At 35.2% G+C, this 20,195-nt stretch overlaps 1 protein-coding gene across 4 annotated transcripts in view; it reads right to left on the reverse strand.

Annotated features, from left to right (window-relative positions):
• ADAM28 (ADAM metallopeptidase domain 28) overlaps positions 1–20,195 on the reverse strand; it is a 62,925-nt gene that overhangs the window by 21,293 nt on the left and 21,437 nt on the right. For all 4 annotated transcript variants that reach the window (XM_050800290.1, XM_050800289.1, XM_050800288.1 and 1 more), the window contains exons 7-13: positions 14,618–14,689; positions 13,649–13,720; positions 10,550–10,719; positions 7,859–7,943; positions 4,402–4,532; positions 3,172–3,349; positions 1,750–1,839 (exon numbers count right to left, since the gene is read on the reverse strand). In XM_050800290.1, the coding sequence (XP_050656247.1) occupies positions 1,750–1,839; positions 3,172–3,349; positions 4,402–4,532; positions 7,859–7,943; positions 10,550–10,719; positions 13,649–13,720; positions 14,618–14,689 (798 nt within the window). The remainder of the gene's footprint in view (positions 1–1,749; positions 1,840–3,171; positions 3,350–4,401; positions 4,533–7,858; positions 7,944–10,549; positions 10,720–13,648; positions 13,721–14,617; positions 14,690–20,195) is intronic.

Genomic DNA, 20,195 nt, shown 5'->3' on the forward strand with positions numbered 1-20,195 from the left:
GTTGAAAGCCCCTTTCCCACCAAGTCTCCTCTGACATCTTCAATACAAATTGTTGCTCCTGTTTTCATGTGCTTGGGAAGAGCCTTGAATTCAGATTTAGAGGATAGGAATTTGAATTTTGGCTCTGTGCGTGTCTGAGTGCTGAACTTTGGAAAATGGATTTAATCTCTCTGAAAATCCCTGTCCCCATCCAACATCTACTTTACAGGGCCATTGTGAAAATCAAGTGAGACTGTACAAAAAAGTTTAATATATCATTATGCTATCTACATGGCCATTGAACCACACATTATATTTTCATATGTTTCATATATGTATATCATTGCTCTAAATAAATAGTAAGAAACTGGATACTTTTTTATGTACCATAATCTAACAAACAGCATTTACTAAACATTCTTTGAGTACTGCTTAAGTTCTCAAATTTACTTCCTTTTGGACTTCTTTCCTCTCTCTCCAACATTAAAAACAAAATTACACCAAGCATTCCTTATAACCTGGTATGCCATCTACACATCCATGCTGCAGTTACAGATCATTTAAAATGTATAAAATTCTGTGCTAGGTGAAAGTGAATCAGTCTTCTGGCCTTAGGAGTCAATCTAACTATGGAAACAAACACACCCTCACAATGTAAAAGGATATGCAACAATAGAAAGTTAAATACTAAACTTGAAGGACAATTCAGAAAAGCACCACAGAGAACATGACATGTCTTATTTAGTAGAATTTCACCCTGAAGTGACTTCAAAGATTGAAGATAGGGACACCTCCACACTACTCAGAATAAAACTTCTTCCATCACACACATTGCTAACGGGAGATACAATCAGTTTTGTGAGATTTGACCTGAGAAAGCCATGAAGCATGAGAAACAGCAGCAGGTAGGAGTAACTAGCTGTGGCTTTGGAGATGGTCACACTTGGGGTTATCCCACTCAACAGTGGCCACGTTTGTTTTTACATTTTTTTGTTGTCTATATTTAAGGTGTACATGATGTTTTAACATATATGTACATAGTGAAATGCTTACTACATATGTACACCTACTATGTGCCCACAAAACTTTAAAAAGAATTTTAGAAAGAAATGATTACTACAGTCAAACATTGATGTATTGGTCTCTTACATAGGGGTGTGTGTGTGTGTGTGTGTGTGTGTGTGTGTGTGTGTGTGGTGAGAACACTTAAAATCTACTCTGTTAGCAAATTATTAATATACAACATGGTCACGTTGTACCTGTGCCTATAGTCATGTTGTACATTATGTCTTTAACCTTACTCATGCTAAACAACTATAACTTTGTCCCTTTTGACCATCATCTCCCCATTTCCCGAGCCTCCTTGCCCTTAGTAAACACCATTCTACTATGCATGTATTCAACATTTTTGGACTCCACATATAAGTGAGATCAGTATGCAGTCTTTGTCTTTTTATGCTGGCTTATTTCACTTAGCATAATGTTCTCAGGTTTATCCAGGCTGTAACAAATAGTGGCCATATTATTTTGGTCATTTTCTACTCTGCATTTTATTCTCAAAACCAAAATGAAATAATATCTACTATGAAGGATCATTGGAAGATTCAATAGGCCATGTATGTAGAACACTAAGTAAGTGCTTCGTATATAGTAAATATATCATTTTATTTAAAGAAAAATATTGCATTGCTTGTTTTGGTTAACATAATCACTGAGATGTTAATGTACAAAAAATGTAATAATTATTAAAATAGAATAAAATAATCTTACTTGGCATTTTTCACAACATTCTCCTGATGTACATTGAAAACCTGCTTTGATTTTACATGTCTTAGCATCACAGCAAATATTGGTACACTCCTAAGAAATATGAGAAACAAATGTAAATGCAACATTACTTTTTGGTCCCAGTTCAGCACAATTTGTAACACAATACAGTCATCAGGCATATGTTACTTTCGTGGAGTCTAAATATGACTTTTTCAAAAATAAAGATTAAAAAATTAGAAACCCTGAAATTTTGGAGCAACTGATGGCTTATGGTTTATCTGAATTCCACTTATGTCACTTTTCTATTAACTAGTTTCCTCGGTCTCCAATAATACTAAGGAAAGATCTATTCTTTTTGGTAAAACATGAAGAAAAAACACAGTTCTTACAATAAGATTTGTCTAATTGTAGAATATAATTCCTTCAACTCATCAGTTATGTACATATCTAACAGTAGATCCAATTGCTAGGATATCTACTGAAAAGCTAAAGATATAGCTCTTTATCAAACTTTAATATTTAATTCAACTGTGCTTGATGCAAATACTTTGTCTTAGTCTCTCTGCTTTGTGTCAGAATCCTACCTGCAAAAAGTATTGGAGAAACTCCTACCTCAAAACTGTTCCCTGCAGCTGTCTAGATTCCCATAGAAGATTGAGAGTTTTAGAGTTACAACATTTTAGGGTTAAAACTCTGGCCCTTAGTTCAAATACAGTCATCAATCAGGACAGACTACTTTTTCTCATAGATTGAATAAATACATAATTAAATATATAATCATATTTCAAAGTTACTGAAAGCCAATACTCTGAAGGCTTGATGCATTACTTATATTAAGCACTAATAACAGGGAAGCAGAGGTCCCATTCAAAATCCCAGCTGCCCTTTGAAGACGGTCAGCACAGAACTTCTGATGGTAATAACTCCTGAGTCCCAAAGCAGTAAGGGATGCACCAGATCCCTGTGCTGGGTGGTCTTGTGTTTCAGAGCTGAAAACAGATACATTTGATATCAGTTCTTGGCTCCTCCATTTGCCAGCCCAGTGACCTTGAACCAGCAAGCTCTTTGTACTCTGAGCACTCATAGTGCTCTGTCTAAAGTAATACAGGGTAAGTCATAGTCACATAGGGAACTTCAAGTATTTCACCTAGAAAGGGAGGGAGGAGGATACAAAGCCCATGTTAGTAAATAGTCCTTATAAAAAGGAATGAATATAGAACCCTGGGAGAGAAAATAGTAAGGTCTGTTCAGCAGTTCAGGGTTCGTTGTCAGAAAGATTTTCCTGGAAAATACCTACAAATGGACATACCCAAAACTACCCAAAAAACCTACAATGTTATAGTGGGCCACGCATTATTTTATAGTTTATCTTCTTAGCAATTGAAAAACAACTATATCCTTTTAGAAAGTGATTGGTCATACCTCAGATGTCCCACAGTCACAGTCCTCTCCCATTTCCACCATCTGGTTCCCACAAATTGGAGTGGATATGATATCTGTAGGCAATGGAGCATTAAAGAGGCAATTCGATAATTTATCTTCAAAAAACTTGTCATAGCTGACACGGCTGCAGGAACTGAAGTCTGTGGGTATATAGAAGCTGTGAAGATAAGGAAAGAAAAACTGGAATATAGTCATGCTTAAAATGTGGGAAGCAGTATCTGACATTAGGCACAATTACACCCACAGCCTGCCCCAAAAGATAAAATCCAATCCACTGACCAACTGCCAGATTGTAAGCTCATTTGCATGCCTGAATTAACCTACCTGGGTGGACACAAACACCTCCAATTTCATGAGAAAATATAGTCACATTTCAAAGTATAGCATCCAGGCCACTTTTAATAAAACAAATACGTCTCTGACTTCTCCAGATAATCTTAGATCATTTGGGTGTTGTAAAGACCTAAAGGTACCAAAATATGTATTTACATGTCTCAGAATTCACTTTCCTTTAGAGGAATTCCTACTGATAGGATCTCTTCATTATACAGATAAAGATGAGGTTTACAACTGCTGTAATAGAGGGGAGAGGTAACATAAGCTCTGTAACTGGCATGCAGCCATATGCTGTTTCGTGCAGGGGCTTTGGAGAATGACCCTAGCTTGAGTGGGCTGAGGGAGGAAATGAAAATAGAAAAGAGGAAATAGAGTTTATAGAGTGAGTTGTATGTATAGAAAAGAGGACATGAATATATAAAAAAGATGGTGAGATTTTAAAAGATAAGATTGCCTAAAAATTTTGCCTAATTCAGGGTAGAAATGTGTGATGTCTTTTCATAGACTGTCCTCATTGTCCTATGAGCAGTTTCTTCTTTAATTAGAGTTTTATTCTAGAACTCTTTTCTGACCACCATCTATTCTGAATTCATGGAAAATCTGATAAATGCTAATGATTTTTCTGAAGCCAGGTATTGTATAGATGAGGATAAAATGATGAATTGCCCCAACAGCAAAGAGACAATATGTTTAAATTATGTCTGAGTTATTAAAAAACATTACATATAGATGAGGTGGCTTGGCACAAATGCACATTTATTTAATGACTCAAAAACTTGAACACGTTGTTGAAGATGACCTAAAGTAGTACAGCCCATGGTGGATCAAAACCAGGGCTACATAGCATGTCCCCAGAGCCCAGATGAGCCTCACCTCAGTGCTTTGTCCATCACACATATTGTAGAAGGACACTTGCAAGAATAGTTGTCATGAAACATTCCAAAGTTGTGGCCCATTTCATGTGCCATTGTCCCTGCAACTCTAAGAAGATTGTCACTATGGTCCTAAGGGTATGAAAGAAGAAAAAGATTCTCTGATTTTCGACTGAAATTATACTTCACTCGCCATCTCTCTCTCTCTCTCTCTCTCTCTCTCTCACACACACACACACACACACACACACACACAGTACTAAACGGAACTGAATGCCCATCACAGCATATACAGTCTGCCCTTTGCTCTTTGAGTAGGTTCCTATAATGAAGGAAGTTGTTCCAGTTTTCCTTCCAAGAAAGATGGCAAATTTTCATCAACAATAAGAAATAAGAACTTTTTTAAAGTGATATATCTCCCTTACCTCTTTGGCTTGCCTTTTAGAAGTCTTTGATGCATTTGGCCATTAGGGATCTAAAATTGTTTGTCAGCCTAGCACTTTAGCTCTATTTGTATCTTTCTCAATTCCGTAATTGCCAAGAGTAGACATCAGTCATTTAAAAACTTGCCCATTGCATGAAATCAGCCTATAGCCAACTTGATCACCAGATTGTTTCTGGTTTGAGGTGCTTGGACTCAACTCCAAGCTTGCAGATAAATTAGAGCTTGCAGCTATAAATTGTCCAGGAGCAATAAAACAATGCAGGAGAACCATTGCAGGGTAAAATGTCCTATTGAGGAGACAAGAATCTGCCAGTAACATCCACCTACAGAAGTCTGATTCTCTTATCTACTTCATCTCAAAGAACTAAATGTAGAGTTTGATGAGGAACAGTACAAGAGTGGCAAACAAGGAACAGCTGTGTAAATTGGGAAGTTGATACCTACACACTGTATATTCTTTCATTCTTTTGAGATGAACATGGTAAACCCTCCTATATAGAAATATAGAGCTCTCCAAATGGGGAAAAACGCAAGCCAAAAAGCCCAAGAAAAAATGTGTTTAGAGGCCTATCTGAAGCTCCTTTCAAATTATGGTTTATTTCTTTAAATAATGGTTTTCCTAACTTAAATGATTTTTGCCCTCGAATGATCTCCATTCTCTCTTGCCCCACTCTAAATCCTACCTACCCTTTGAGGTCCATTTTTTTTTTTTTTTTTCCCTGAGACTGTGTCTCACTCTTGTTGCCTAGACTGGAGTGCAATGGTGCAATCTCTGCTCACTGCAACCTCCGCCTCCTGGATTCAAGTGATTCTCCTGCCTCAGCCTTTTGAGTAGCTGAAATTACAGGCACCAGCCACCATGTCCAGCTAATTTTTTTGTATTTTCAGTAGAGACAGGGTTTAACCATGTTGGCCAGGCTGGTCTTGAACTCCTGACCTCAGGTAATCCACCTGCCTCGGCCTCCGAAAGTGCTGGGATCACAGGCTGAGGTCCATCTTAATGCAACCTTTCCTGACTATGTTAATATTCATCAACAATCACCTCTTATGAATTCCTAGCATGGTTTTCACTTCCATTAAGTAGTATTAAGCTACCTACTATATGTTAGAACTATTGCTTTAGGTAGGCCAGTTTCTCTTCCAACTTTATGGCAAGCTATTTCAAATTTGAAAATATGTATTTTACTTCCTCGGTATATCCATGAAGCCTATCACAAACCGAGACTCAAAAGATAGTAAGTAAAAAGTATGTTAATTCCATTTCTATCTAGGATGTAGAAAGCTGGAAAGAACATTATTCTTACACTAACAAGGATAAGGCAGATAGATAACTATAACTTCCCTTGAATCCACCGGTAAGTTGGGGTTACAGGACATCCAAAAAGTCTGTGAAAATATATTCAAAATGAAAGTAAGATAAAGCCTTTCTTAGACAAACAAAACTGAAAGAATTTACTGTATTATAAGGAATGTTTTTAAAAAATTCCCTTTAAAGGAAAAAATATGTACTAGATAGAAATTTGGACTTTTATAGAGAAGTAAAGAGTCCTGGAAATGCAATAAAGTGATGGTAAATATAAAACTTTTTTTAAACTTCTATTATAAGTTCACAGGTACAAGTGCAGGATCATTACTTAGGTAAACTGTGTCATGGGGGTTTGTTGTACAAATGAAAAATATTTTAATTTTAAATTGCAATCAAAGATGGATATCTAAAACAAAATTAATAACGTATTGTGTATTTATGTGATATAAAGTTAAACATATGATAACAATAGCACAATAGATGGGAAGAAAGAGAGGCATACTCTTAAAAAATCTGTACGCTTTTCCCAGCACCATTTATTAAATAGAGAATCCTTTCTCCACTGCTTGTTTTTGTCTGTTTTGTCAAAGATCAGATGGTTCTAGATGTGTGGTGTTATTCCGAGGCTTCTATTCTGTTCCATTGGTCTGTATATCTGTTTTGGTACCAGTACCATGCTGTTTTGGTTACTGTGTAGCCTTGTAGTATAGTTTGAAGTCAGATAGTGTTATGCCTCCAGCTTTGTACTTTATCCTTAGGATTGTCTTGGCTATGCAGGTTCTTTTTTGGTTTCATATGAAATTTAAAGTAGGTTTTTCCGATTCTGTGAAGAAAGTCAATGGTATGATGGGTATAGCACTGAATCTATAAATTACTTTGGGCAGTATGGCCATTTTCATGATATTGATTCTTCCTATCCATGAGCATGGAATATTTTTCCATTCGTTAGTGTCCTTTCTTATTTCTTTGAACAGTGGTTTGTAGTTCTCCTTGAAGAGGTCCTTCATATCCCTTGTAAGTTATATTCCTCGGTATTTTATTCTGTTTTTACTAATTGTGAATAGGAGTTCACTTGTGATTTGGCTCTCTGTCTGTTACTGGTGTATAGGAATGCTTGTGATTTTTGCACATTGATTTTGTATCCTGACACTGCTGGAGTTGCTTATCAGCTTAAGGATATTTTTGGTTGATACGATGGGGTTTTCTAATTATACAATCATGTCATCTGCAAACAGATCCAATTTGACTTCCTGTCTTTTTATTTGAATACCCTTTCTTTCTTTCTCTTACCTGATTGCCCTGGCCAGAACTCCCAATACTATGTTGAATAGGTGTGGTGAGAAAGGGCATCCTTGTCTTGTGCTGGTTTTCAAAAGGAATGCTTCTACCTTTTGCCCATTCAGTATGATATTGGCTGTCAGTTTATCATAAATAGCTATTATTCTGAGATATGTTCCTTCAATACCTAGTTTATTGAGAGTTTTTAGCCAAAAACTTCATGCTAAACAATATATTAAAAAGATAATGCATCATCACTATGTTGAGTTTACCCTGGAACGCAAAATTAGTTCAACATTTGAAATTCAATCAATATTATTTACCATGTTAACAGACTAAAGGAGAAAAACTATCATGATCTTCTATAGATTTTTTTAAAGCATTTGGTAAAAGTAAATCATAGTACCAACAGTTTATCGTCATACAGACCTGAACAACACCAACTGAATGATAAGGAGAACACATTGTAGACATAAATGCAAGACCCACAGTCATTCCAGCAAATTCTGTTGCTCTGCAAGAAAGGAAGAAATTGATATAAAAAATTATAATGCTAAGCTCTATTTTTATAGACAATTCATCCAAAACCGTAAATGGTTACCAGAAAAACTCACTGTGAACCATCACTCAATGTTTTTCTTCAGTTTTTGAATTTGCATAAGGCATTTTTCTGTAGAATGGCTTTTGTGTCACTTAAAATCCAAACACCTAGATAGAATTATGTTGAATATTTTCTATCATTTCTGATTATAACACTTTTCATTGTGATATGTATCCCTTGTGAAGAAAAAAGAAAGGCTATTTTTGGTCCTAATAAGTATTTCTCCATATACATCTTGTTTTGATATTAGCATTAGCACACAGGCTTTGTTTTTATTTATATTTTACTCATATTTTTATATCATGTACTTTTGTTTTACATTAGCACTGTTTTAGTACAGTAGGTTTAGGGATTGGGCCCATTTTGAAAGCATTTGTATTAGTGATCATTTATATTATTCAAATAATTTTTATACTAGAGAGGGGTTTGAATCATTTGCACTTACATAGATAATGTTTTTTTTTTTTTTTTTAAATTTTTTTATTATTATACTTTAAGTTCTAGGGTACATGTGCATAACATGCAGGTTTGTTACATATGTATACTTGTGCCATGTTGGTGTGCTGCACCCATCAACTCGTCAGCACCCTTTAGTAATTTTAATTTGCTTTATTGGTTCCTTTTAATTTTTCTATAAATCTTCAATAATTTCATACTCGTTCCTTTTAGTTTTTTTTTTCCTATCTGTACAAGATCCTGGCCCTTAATTGTCTCTGGAAATTTGCCAAATTTGTATCAGGTTTTTAATTTCCTTAGTAGATGCATTTACATGGGAAATTGAACCTGTATTTTCCATAAAACAATATTAAAAATAGAAAGTATCGATTCTGCTGTGTAAAATAAATGAGAAAACTTCTCAATTTTTCATTCCCTGCAGATTTTATCCATTTAGTCTGATTTCAGATATTTATTTTGAAAATATATGTTACATTATACATACTTAAAAGGTTTATGATACCTGTAATCTCTTTTAAAATTATATCACAAAGTTATTTATACTTCATTCTACATTTTTGTGGTTTCAGTTCTCCCCACTTGCTCATTTGCAAAAACATTTCCTTCATTTTGGAGTTATATATTTTGGTTTATCTTTTAAGTGAACAGAGTATATTTGGACTCTAATTTTTTTAACTACTTATACCTAAGTATAGGTATCTTTTGTTAATTTGTTTGGTAAATGGTAAGACATTAATTGCATAACTGGAAGAACAAATATTTCCTTTCTGTTTTCATTTTTTTCTGATTCTTGACATTGTATCATTGTTTATTTTTACCTATACATTTATCATCTCGTCTATTATTTTTAAGCTTCTACACTATTACTGTACAGTGATGGAGTGTTCAGTAATTTGTCTGGCTCCCTTATTACTTACCAGCTATGAGACCTTGGAAAATCACTAAACCCCTCCACAAAGAATGGGCTCTTGAGTCTAAAACTCACCTTTCCAAATTAAGAAATTGTGTAGGCTACTTCCCAAAGGTGACCCCCCAATGAACCAGCCTTGCAGTATTCTCAGCCTGAGTAGTGCCTTCCCCTTGAATCTGGATTGGCCCTACAACTTACCCTTGATTAAGATAATATACCAGTAATGACACCCTGTGACTTTTGTAGTTAGGTCATAAAAAACCTTGATGCATTATCTTGTGCCTTCTTGAAATGCTTAGTCCGAGAAAAACTAGACACCTAGTAAGAAGTCCACCTACTCTAAGATAGCCATATTGAAGGGAAGCTCAAGCTGGGCACATGAAAGGGGATATAGACAGAAACATGACCAACCAGACTCACTGTTCCAGCCAAATGAGCCCACATGCCAATTATGTAAGTGAAGAAGCCTTATTTCAAGCCCAGAAAGTCAAGCTCGTTTGTCATGCAGTAACAGATGACCAGCACAGGAATATTAACTAATTCTGGTGGACATAGTTCACTGATTTCCCATGAAATTCATGGTTTTCTTAGATAATAGACTCTCCAGTAACTTCAAGTCAATCCTTACTGCTTCCTTCTATCTGATTTCAACTAAATATTATCCAGCTACCAGCAGCATTTTCTTGACCGTTTTGAGGCACACCCTCCAGTCTCATATAATTTATAGCCATTAGATTTATTTCCCCTATTGTTGTTAACTGGATATTTCAGCAGGAAATAAATGAGTGAAGATGTGGGGTTAGAATATAATACTTATTTTTTCTTCTAATAATATCTTAGAGGTTTCTTCTAACTTGAGCCTAAAGCCAATCAGTTCTTTAATTAAACACTGAATCAAAAACTATCTTTCCATTATATAAACTTGTCTTTTCTTCCTGTATACCCAATAAAAACAAACTTTTTATGAATCATTGCTTTTTTTTTTTGAAAAAAGAAAATACTTGGATCCAAAATAAGAGCATATTTGACATATAATCCAAGTAAGTGCTCTATAAATGTCTACTCCCCTATGTGTACACCTCACTTTGCCAAGGTTCAGAAAAGCGTCCACCAAATACCACATAGTGTGCAATGGGGGAAAATCTGTACATACGTGATTAACTGAGCAATATCATGACGCTTTCTTCTTGGGAGAACACTCCCCCTCCATTTAGAAAAATTTTCCAAGGTGAAGCTTGCATTTGGGGTTATGTTTATCTTATCCTCGTCAGTCCAGATTTCCATACCAACTAAGGCCACATGAGTATTGAGTTTTTTATAAAGCTGTCCAAAGAAAATAAATGGCAAAGCAATTACTTATAATGGTGATATCATATTAAACATTTTCAATGTATTTTGTATTTTTAAACATTCATCACAGCAGTATAAAAACCTTATTTCCAAGCACATTGGTGAAACAGAATGTATTGACTATTTTGTAGACACTAAAACTCCCATTCAAAACAAAAGACAGATACCCTAAGATAGTTCAGGTCTGTAAATTTATTTTTTTGGGGGGGTGGGGTGGTGTAGAAAAGGCCCTGTTAAGACAAAATATTCCTGTTTGTGCTCTTAAGAAATACTACAATTTTGTGTCAGTGGCCCATTACTATGGCTTCAATTGCCTATATGTTTTTCAGTGCTCTCAGAGTGAGAATATTTCAGAATTAGCAAAGTTTGCTCAGTACCGGTTTAGGCATTAAAGTAGTAACACAATATGATCAAATGTACATCGATGCATTTACAATAAGCTAAGTAGTTGCTATAGTTTGAATGTTTGTGTCCCCCAAAATTCATGTGTTGAAATCCTAACCCCCAAGGTGATGGTGTGTTAGGAGGTGGGGCCTTTGGGAGGTGATTAGGTTACGAGAGTGGAGCCCTCATGAATGAGATTAGTGCCCTTAAAAAAGAGATCCCCAGAGAATTGCTTTGTCCCTTCCACCATATAAAGGCACAGTGAGAAGGCAGCTGTCTCCAAGCCAGGAAGACAATCTTCACCAGAAACCAAATCTTGATGGAACTTGATTTGGACTTCCTAGCCCCCAGAACTGTGAGCTATAAATTGCTGTCATTTTTGAGCCACCCATTTTATGTATTTTCAGAATGACCCAATGGTCATCTAATCTTAAACATGAATTTAACCAAATAATCCACAATGCATATGGGATAAACTTTAGAAATAATGAGTTAAGCTTATGAGACAATATGCTTACTCTAAAGATAAAAGCTTAAATTACTACTATAGTTTCTAAAAGTGCACAGTGACATTCTCACCAGCAACTTTCTGCTAAGAAACTTAAATACTTCTTAAAAAAAGGTAGGTTGGAAAACAAGAAAAGCATTAAGGAATGCAGTTACTGAGAGTGAAGTTAAAATCCAGCCATGTTATCATCCTTCACTTGATTATTCCCTCAACTTCCTTAACTTCCTTGTTCCTTTCTTGCTTAATTTTACTCACCTGACAAAACTCCAATCCTGGTTAAAGCAACTTGCCTCTAAACCTCTCCTCCTTCTGCCCTTGAACCAGGGGAAAACACATTGTTCTGATTGCTCTCCTTTTTTTTTTTTTTTTTTTTTTTTTTTTTAAGACGGAGTCTTGCTCTGGCTCCTAGGCTGGAGTGCAGTGGTGCAATCTTGGCTCACTGCAAGCTCTGCCTCCCGGGTTCATGCCATTCTCCTGCCTCAACCTCCCGAGTAGCTGGGACTACAGGTACCCACCACCACGCCCGGCTAATTTTTTTTTTTTTTTTTTTTTTTTTTTTTTTTTTTGGTAGAGACAGGGTTTCACCATGTTAGCCAGGATGATCTCAATCTCTTGACCTCGTGATCCGCCCACCTCAGCCTCCCAAAGCTCTGGGATTACAGGCATGAGCCACTGCACCTGACCCTGATTGCTCTCACTTTAAAGCTGTGACTACCAACCTCAAGTAGTCCTTAACGCTTTCCAGCAAAACTGCTGTATTTCCAAATTCCATTCACACGCAGCTTTCTGCACACTTTTTTTGTACTTCTTTTCTTGGTAATTCTAACATTTCCTTTAAATCTGACTTTCACAGTTGTCCTTGCTCCACATGCACTGAGAGTATAAGAGCAATCTGAAGAGAACATCCGCAAGCTCCCACCGTTGGCCTATCCCCTCACCTATTCTTGTCCAAACATCCTGCGCCTCCCCATCTACTATATAAATGAACAACCTCTGAGTCTAAGACCAGTTTCTCCACGTACGTACTAAATCTCTTATTTCTGCCCCCATCAAGATTATTCCAACAATTCTTCTGTCTTTCCTGCATTATCAATGTTTAGCCCTCCACAAATCATTCCCATCAGTGTAAGAAGGAAATTTATTACTTCTTTTATTTCATATATATTGACTTCATATATATTGGTAACATATTTATTTCATATATATTGGTAATCACTTCACTATGCATATGCATATCAAAATAAGTATATTACAGCATTATATTGTACAACAAAAAATTATCTTTAGAGCATTTATAGAATACCACAAAGAGACTCATTAATTTCAAAATAAGTATGCCAACTATATATCCAACAAACAGAAAACTAAGAATTAGTACTTAAAGGTTGTAAAATCATTTTAAAAATATTTTGGAAATTAGATAACTCAATCATGTCTAAAGAACACAGTCAACAGTCGTATGACTCAAATGGGTTTGGAAATCTGACAAATCTATATTCAAACCTCATGGTATCCTTTTCTCACTTCGTGATCTTAGGTGAGTTACTTTGTTTCTGAGAATATGATTCCTTAGCTATACATTAGGCTTTAGTAACATTTAGGATTGTTCTGGGGATTACATGAGATAATTGTTTATGAAATATGCTACTGTGACAGTGCTTTGCATTTTTAAAATTATTTTTCCCCTCTGGATCAGCTTTCTGTCGGGATTTGGTCTTCAGCATTTTCTTAGTGGATTTTTGGAAAACACAATGCACCCACGTAAAACCAGTTTTTATGTCTTCTTATACCTGAGAATAGTGCGGCAGGTAAATAAGAAGTGTTGGTTTGTGGTATTAATATTCATGTTCACCTGTGTAGCAAAAGTCGTGGTCATCCTTCGGGAGCCAGTCAGCCACACTGGTCTCAAGTGTCTTACTTTGCTTCCCTGCTTCAGGTGCGTTCACTGAAAAACCCAAAGACATCTCCCAGCAAACTGTTTAAAACTGCAGGTAATAAAATATGTCTTACCATGTTGACATAATTAGCCATCTCAAACACCCTCTTTCTGATCTCATCTTGATTCTCATTGTACTTTTTAAACTAAAAGAAAAATTAAGAAAAAATATGGGCATTGATAAAAATTAATATACTTGGAAGGTTAAAAAGGTATCTTCTCTTATATTACTTATTATTGATTTCAATTAAAATTAGTTATTAGAGTTAATTAAAAGTTAGAATCAAATTCCTATTCATCTAGCTACATTAAAGCACTTTGGGAGTGAATATGATGTTTTCTGAAGTACTAGCTCAGTTTAAAGCTCTAAAGAATTATTCCAAATGTATTTTCACTTAAATTCTATAGTTTTCTAAGCTGTGCAGAATTAGCAAAAGGAATACCTTATTAATTTAAGAGAGATGTATATGAACAGTACATGAATTAAGCACAATAAGTAAGGCCAAAGCTTAGGGTCTGAGCTAATAGTTGACTTATATTTTCATACACATGTGCATTTTAAATTTAGAAAACCCAGTATATGAAAATGCAGTCTTACAGTAGAAGATAAACAGTGACTGTCACCAAAGATTTGCCTTTTCAGAGGATTCCATTCACTAAGCTTTCATTGTGACCAAGTAAGCTTTTATATTGACTCCCTAATGAGAATAAATTTTAATTTACAAATGATTTAACAACAAAAGACAAAATAACAGAAGAATATAATTGGAAACCTAGTTAGGTGCTCTTAAGTCAATAAGAAAATAGTATTATAAGTCCCAACAATTTATGCGTATCGTATCAATTGCCTTGATAGCTCTGAAAAGAAGAAATCATATCAACTTAATTACAAATGTCAAATTTCATAGTTTTAGAAAAGTATGTAACCATAGCTCATATGCATGATTCTTTAAGTCTCATCCAGATATTTAATGTCTCACATAATAAATAAATATATATGAATGGGAGTTTTGGAAGACAGCACATTTATCTCATACAATTACCTCACCATTATCCAGGACCAAATAATATTCTATGTATTTCTCATGTTTCTGAACCTTCCCATCATTCAATTTCTGAAATATAAAGAGGAGAATTACTGATACAACATCTTTTTCTGCAAAAGTTCTTATATTATTTGATATCTGTAATTTTATAAGCAGTTGGTTTATATCTGGAGTAAAGGCAGACAATATTAGCATTTTAACACCAATTCAACAGGCAGGATTATCTACCAACAAGGCTCATAAATTTGGAGGTGAAGGGACCCCAGTAATATTCTGGTCTGACTTCTTCATTTTATCAAGGGGTCTAAATTATGTTACTAGTAGGGGAGCTAGAAATAAAACCAAAGTCTTTCTGTTGTTTTGAACAGTAGACTTCTTCAGCATCCTGACACAAAATAGAGGAACTTTGCCTTTGGCATCCTTCTAGTGTTTTTAGTTAGTTTTGTTTTGTTTTGTTTTGTTTTGTTTTGTTTTGTTTTGTAGCCTTTAATTCATATCCTGGTGAAATACCTGCTCCTTTATCAATGGTGCAATGCAGAGACACCATTGTTTCTAGTCTACTTTTTTATCTTCTCTCCTTCCCATGTTTCAAACTTAACAATGTTCTGTTCCTCTCTCTATCTCAAAAACAAAAACAAAAACAAACAAACAAAAAAAGGCTAGGCGTGGTGGCTCATGCCTGTAATCCCAGCACTTTGGGAGGCCGAGGCGGGTGGATCACGAGGTCAGATCAAGACCATCCTGGCTAACACGGTGAAACTCCGTCTCTACTAAAAATACAAAAAATTAGTCTGGTGTGGTGGCGGGCACCTGTAGTCCCAGCTACTTGGGAGGCTAAGGCAGGAGAATGGTGTGAACTGGGGAGACGGAGCTTGCAGTGAGCCAAGATCACACCACTGCACTCCAGCCTGGGCGATAGAGTGAGACTCTATCTCAAAAAAAAAAAAAAAAAAAAGAAAAAGAAAAGAAAAGTTACATAGTGGATTGTCTCATTGAAAAGCGACCAATAGATTATTCCTACTAAATAATAGCTCACCAAAGTTTATTAGATTGCATTTCTGGAAGTGCACATCTTTTAGTAGGTAACTAAAGTTCAATTACAAAGAACAAATTCCTGAAGATAGACTTTTAGATGTTATCTAATGAGACATGAGACATGAAACATGTACTTACTTCCTGCCCTCCATGGGAACAAAATATTTATTAGCACTTACAATACACTGAGAGTGCTCTGGGAACTGCAAATGCAGTAGTGAAATCAACATGGTCTATCTGCTGATAAAGCTTACAAGAGACAAACATAAACATATCAGATGGTGGCCAGTACTATATGGAGGATTAAAGTGGGCATGTGATACTGAGTTACTAGGTAGTTATTTCAGAATAGGTGAAATTATCTAAAGAGCTGGTCGTCTAGCAGATGTATTAGGAAAATGAGAAGCCAGGCAAGGAAAGATAAATTGGAAGACAATTCCAGCAGAGAAAAAAAAAATTAGTAAATAGACTCTAAGGTGAAAAGTATTGGCATATTTAGAGCATAGGAAAAAAAATGCTTGTGTTCTGTATAACATAATGGGGCAGGTCACCGAGAGATGGGGAGTAAAGAGTAGGAAGAGACCAGAGAGGTTGATGGGACGACAATCATACAGGGTTTTGTGACCCGTGGTCAGTTGTGTGACTTTTATACTAAATGCTATGGGAAGACATCAGAGGGCTTTGAACAGAAAAGAGATGTGATGTGATTTACAATAAAAATAGCACTGGATTGATTGTGTGGAGTGTGGATTCTGCTGAACTGGGATGGGCAGGTCAGGCAGAGGCTGTTGTCATGGTTATTATGAGATGGTACCTTGGCATAGTCAGAAAAGGGAGCAAAGTAAAAGATCTGAAATATGTTGGAGGCACTTGCTTGTGGATACCATGTAAGGAGGGATGAAGAAAAAGAGAATTAAGGATAATTTCTAGATCCAAACTTGAACAAATGATGAGTGGTGGTAGTGTTAAGTAAAATGGGGAGAAAAAGAGAGGAGTAGGTTTTGTTTGTGGTTTAGAAATTTGTAGTTCTTTTCGGGACATATTTTAGGTTTGTGATATCAGATGTTTGAGTAGATATATTAAAAAGATAATTATAACAGTCTGGCCTTTAGGAGAGGGGCACAGGCTAGAGATACACATCTGATGGCCATTGGTGCACAGTTCCTATTTAAATAAGGCACAGGACAGGGTGAGATTACCTAGGAAGAATGTGTAGATAAAGAAAAAGATCCAGGATTGAGTTATGTGAGGTTCTCTAATATTTACCAGTCAATCAGAGCAAGGGTGACAGAAAGGAAATGAGAAGGAATAGCACTCCTGAGGTAGAGGAAAGTCAAAACGATAAAATGTCTCGAAAGCAAGGCTCTTTCCACATAGTTACGCAAGGAATGGAGACAGACGGATAAGAGGCCTGTACAAGCAAACCCAGGAGTCGATACTCATATAGCTAGGAGTTTCACCAAGTTCTGGCCAATCAAAGGTGGCCAACTCTTCAAACCATGTTCAAATAAGGCAAACACCAAGTTGTAACCAATGCAGCTGTTTCTGTACCTTAATACATTTTCTGTACATCATTTTTCTGTCCATAAATCCTCTCCAACCATCGAGCAGCACGGAGTTGCTCTGAACCTCTTCTGGTTCTGAGGGCTGCTGGATTCTCAAACCATTCTTTGCTCAATTAAACTCTGTTAATTGTCTATAGTTTGTCCTTAACAGTCCTCATATTGTACATTAGATCTTTCAACTGCTTCACCCAGCACATTGGCTATTTGGTATCCTTAGACCTGTATCTCCCCATTTCCTGTCCCTACCTAGACCCTGGTAACCACTGTTTTATTCTCTACCTCTATATATTTGACACTCATTCCCCCACTTTTTTTAGATTCCTTTTCATTTTGTTTGTTTTATTTGCTGTGCAGAAGCTTTTTCGTTTGATATAGTCTCTTTTTTTTTTTTTACATTTTTACTTTTATAACCTTAGCTTTTAGGTATGATATCTAAGAAGTCATTGTTAAGGTTAATGTCAAACAGCTTTTCCCCTCTATTTTCTTCCAGGAGTCTTATGGTTTAAGATATTACATTTAGGTTTCCTACTCATTTTGATTTGATTTTTAGTTATGGTATAAGAAAAGGATTCCATTTCATAGTTTTGCATGTGGATATCCAGTTTTCCCAGCACTATTTATTAAAGAGACTATCCTTTCCCCAGTGTGTCTTTTTGGTGCCCTTGTTGAAAATTAATTGACCGTATATGTTTGGATTTATTTCTGAGCTTGCGATTCTGATCCACTGGTGTAGGTGTCTGCTTTTATGCCATTATACTGTTTCAATTACTATATCTTTGTAATATAACATTAAATCAGGTAGTACAATGTCTTTTTTTCCTCAGAATTCCTTTGACTATTTGGAATATTTTGTGGTTCCATACAAATTTTATGATTTTTTCTTATTTCTATAAATACTGTAATTGGGGTTTTTATAAGGATTGCATTGAATCTACATATTGCTTTAGGTAGTATGAACATTTTAACAATATTCTTCTAATTCATGAGCATGGAATATTCATTTATTTGCATTTTCTTCTATTTCCTTCATCAATGTTTCATAGCCTTCGGTGTACAGGTCTTTCACCTCCTTAGTAAAATTTATTCCCAAGTATTACTTATGTTATAAATGGAATGGTGTTCTTGATTTCATTTTTGACTAGGTTGTTTTGTGGATAGAAATGTCACAGATTGTGTATGTTGATTTTATATCCTGCAACTTTATTGAATTAATTTATTGGTGTTAATGGGCTTTCGGTGGAATCATTAGGGTTTTCTATAGGTAGAATCATTTCATCTGCAAATAGAGGTAATTTTAGTTCTTCCTTTCCAAGTTGAACGTTTGTTTCCTTTTCTAAATGCTCTTGATAGTACTTCTGGTACATGTTTAACAGAAGTGGTAAAAGTAGGCATCCTTGCCTGGTACCAGAAGGATGGCTTTCTATTTCTCCTTTCTGATTGCTTATGATGTTATCAGTGGCTTTTCATAAATGGCTTTTAATTTAAAAAATAGAAAGAAGAGTCGGCAAGTAAACCTTATTGCTTGGGCTGAGACATATTTTAGAGTTTCACATCATTCCAGCTTCAAATAAAATAATGCAAAAGTGTTCTTAAATATTCATTATGGTTTAATCATCAACAACTGCATTGTACACTATCGACATTTGTGTGGTTGCTGAAAGCCTATCATTATGTGCACTTAACCACACCTTTCTTATCAAAACTCGAATTCCAACTAAGCGAAGGACAAAAGTTACATATTCAACGAATTTCAGAAGAAGACCCACATATTTGAGTGAGCACTTACTTCCATGAAGAAAGAAGAATATAAGAATGACAAAATCTCTGAAATGTAACTGGCATGTAAAAAAGTTTTCTGATTATAAACTATCAACTTTGATTTAGTTTTGGGAAACTAGCTGCTATAGAATGTTTACAAATATCCTAAATCAAGAGAATTGGTAACATTGTGTGTTAATAAAATAAGGCATATTTGACTGTTAAAATATATAAACAAATAAATAAATAAATGGCCTTTATGATGTTGAGGAACTTTTCTTCTATGTCTAAACTCTCAGATCAAGAACCATTAACTCCACACCATTATTTAACTGCCCAAACTTTTAATCAAGACAGCATGTTGAACTTCGTTTAATGCCTTTTCACCAATTGATATGATCATGTATTTTTTGTCTTTCAGTCTGTTGATATGATTGATATATTACATTGATCAAGTTGTGTATGTTGTCAGTATGCCAAGAATAAATCCAATTTGATTATGATGTATAATCTTTTGGATGTGTTGTTGAATTTGATTTGCTAATATTTTATTGAAAATTTTTACCTCAATGTTTGTCAGAATTATTGGCCTGTAGTTTTCCTTTCTTTGGTGTCTATGTCTTGGCTTGGTATAAAGGTAATGCTGGGCTTGTAAAAAATATTAAGTACACCTTCCATCTCTATTTTTTTGAAAATTTTAAAAATTATTGGTAATAATTCTTCTTTGAATGTCTGATACTTTTCAGCTCTAGAGTCATCTAGTCCTAGGTTTTCCTTGTTGAAAGGTTTTTAATTACTATGTCAATCTCTTTGTTATTGATCTGTTCAGGCTTTCTACTTCTTTCTGATTCAACCCTTATAGGTTGTATTTTTCTAGGAATTCATCTATTTTCTCTAGGCTATCAAATTTATTGACAAATAATTTTTCATATTGTCCTTTAAGATCTTTTTATTTCTGAGACATCTTTTGTAAAATCTCCACTTTCATTTCTGATTTTATATATTTGAGTTTTCTCTCTCTTTCTCTTAGTCTACCTAAGAGTTTGTCTATTTTGTTACCATTTGCATGGAATATGTTCTTCTTTCTTTTTCTTTCAGCCAGTGTATGTCTTTAAAGCTTAAAAGTGTCTCTTGGAGGCAGCATATAGTTAGATCTTTTTTCAGCCATTCAGGAACTCTTTATCTTTTGATTGGAAAAATTAATCCATTTATATTCC

The sequence above is a fragment of the Macaca thibetana genome, chromosome 8 (assembly GCF_024542745.1).
Source record: "Macaca thibetana thibetana isolate TM-01 chromosome 8, ASM2454274v1, whole genome shotgun sequence".
Lineage (NCBI taxonomy): Eukaryota > Metazoa > Chordata > Mammalia > Primates > Cercopithecidae > Macaca > Macaca thibetana.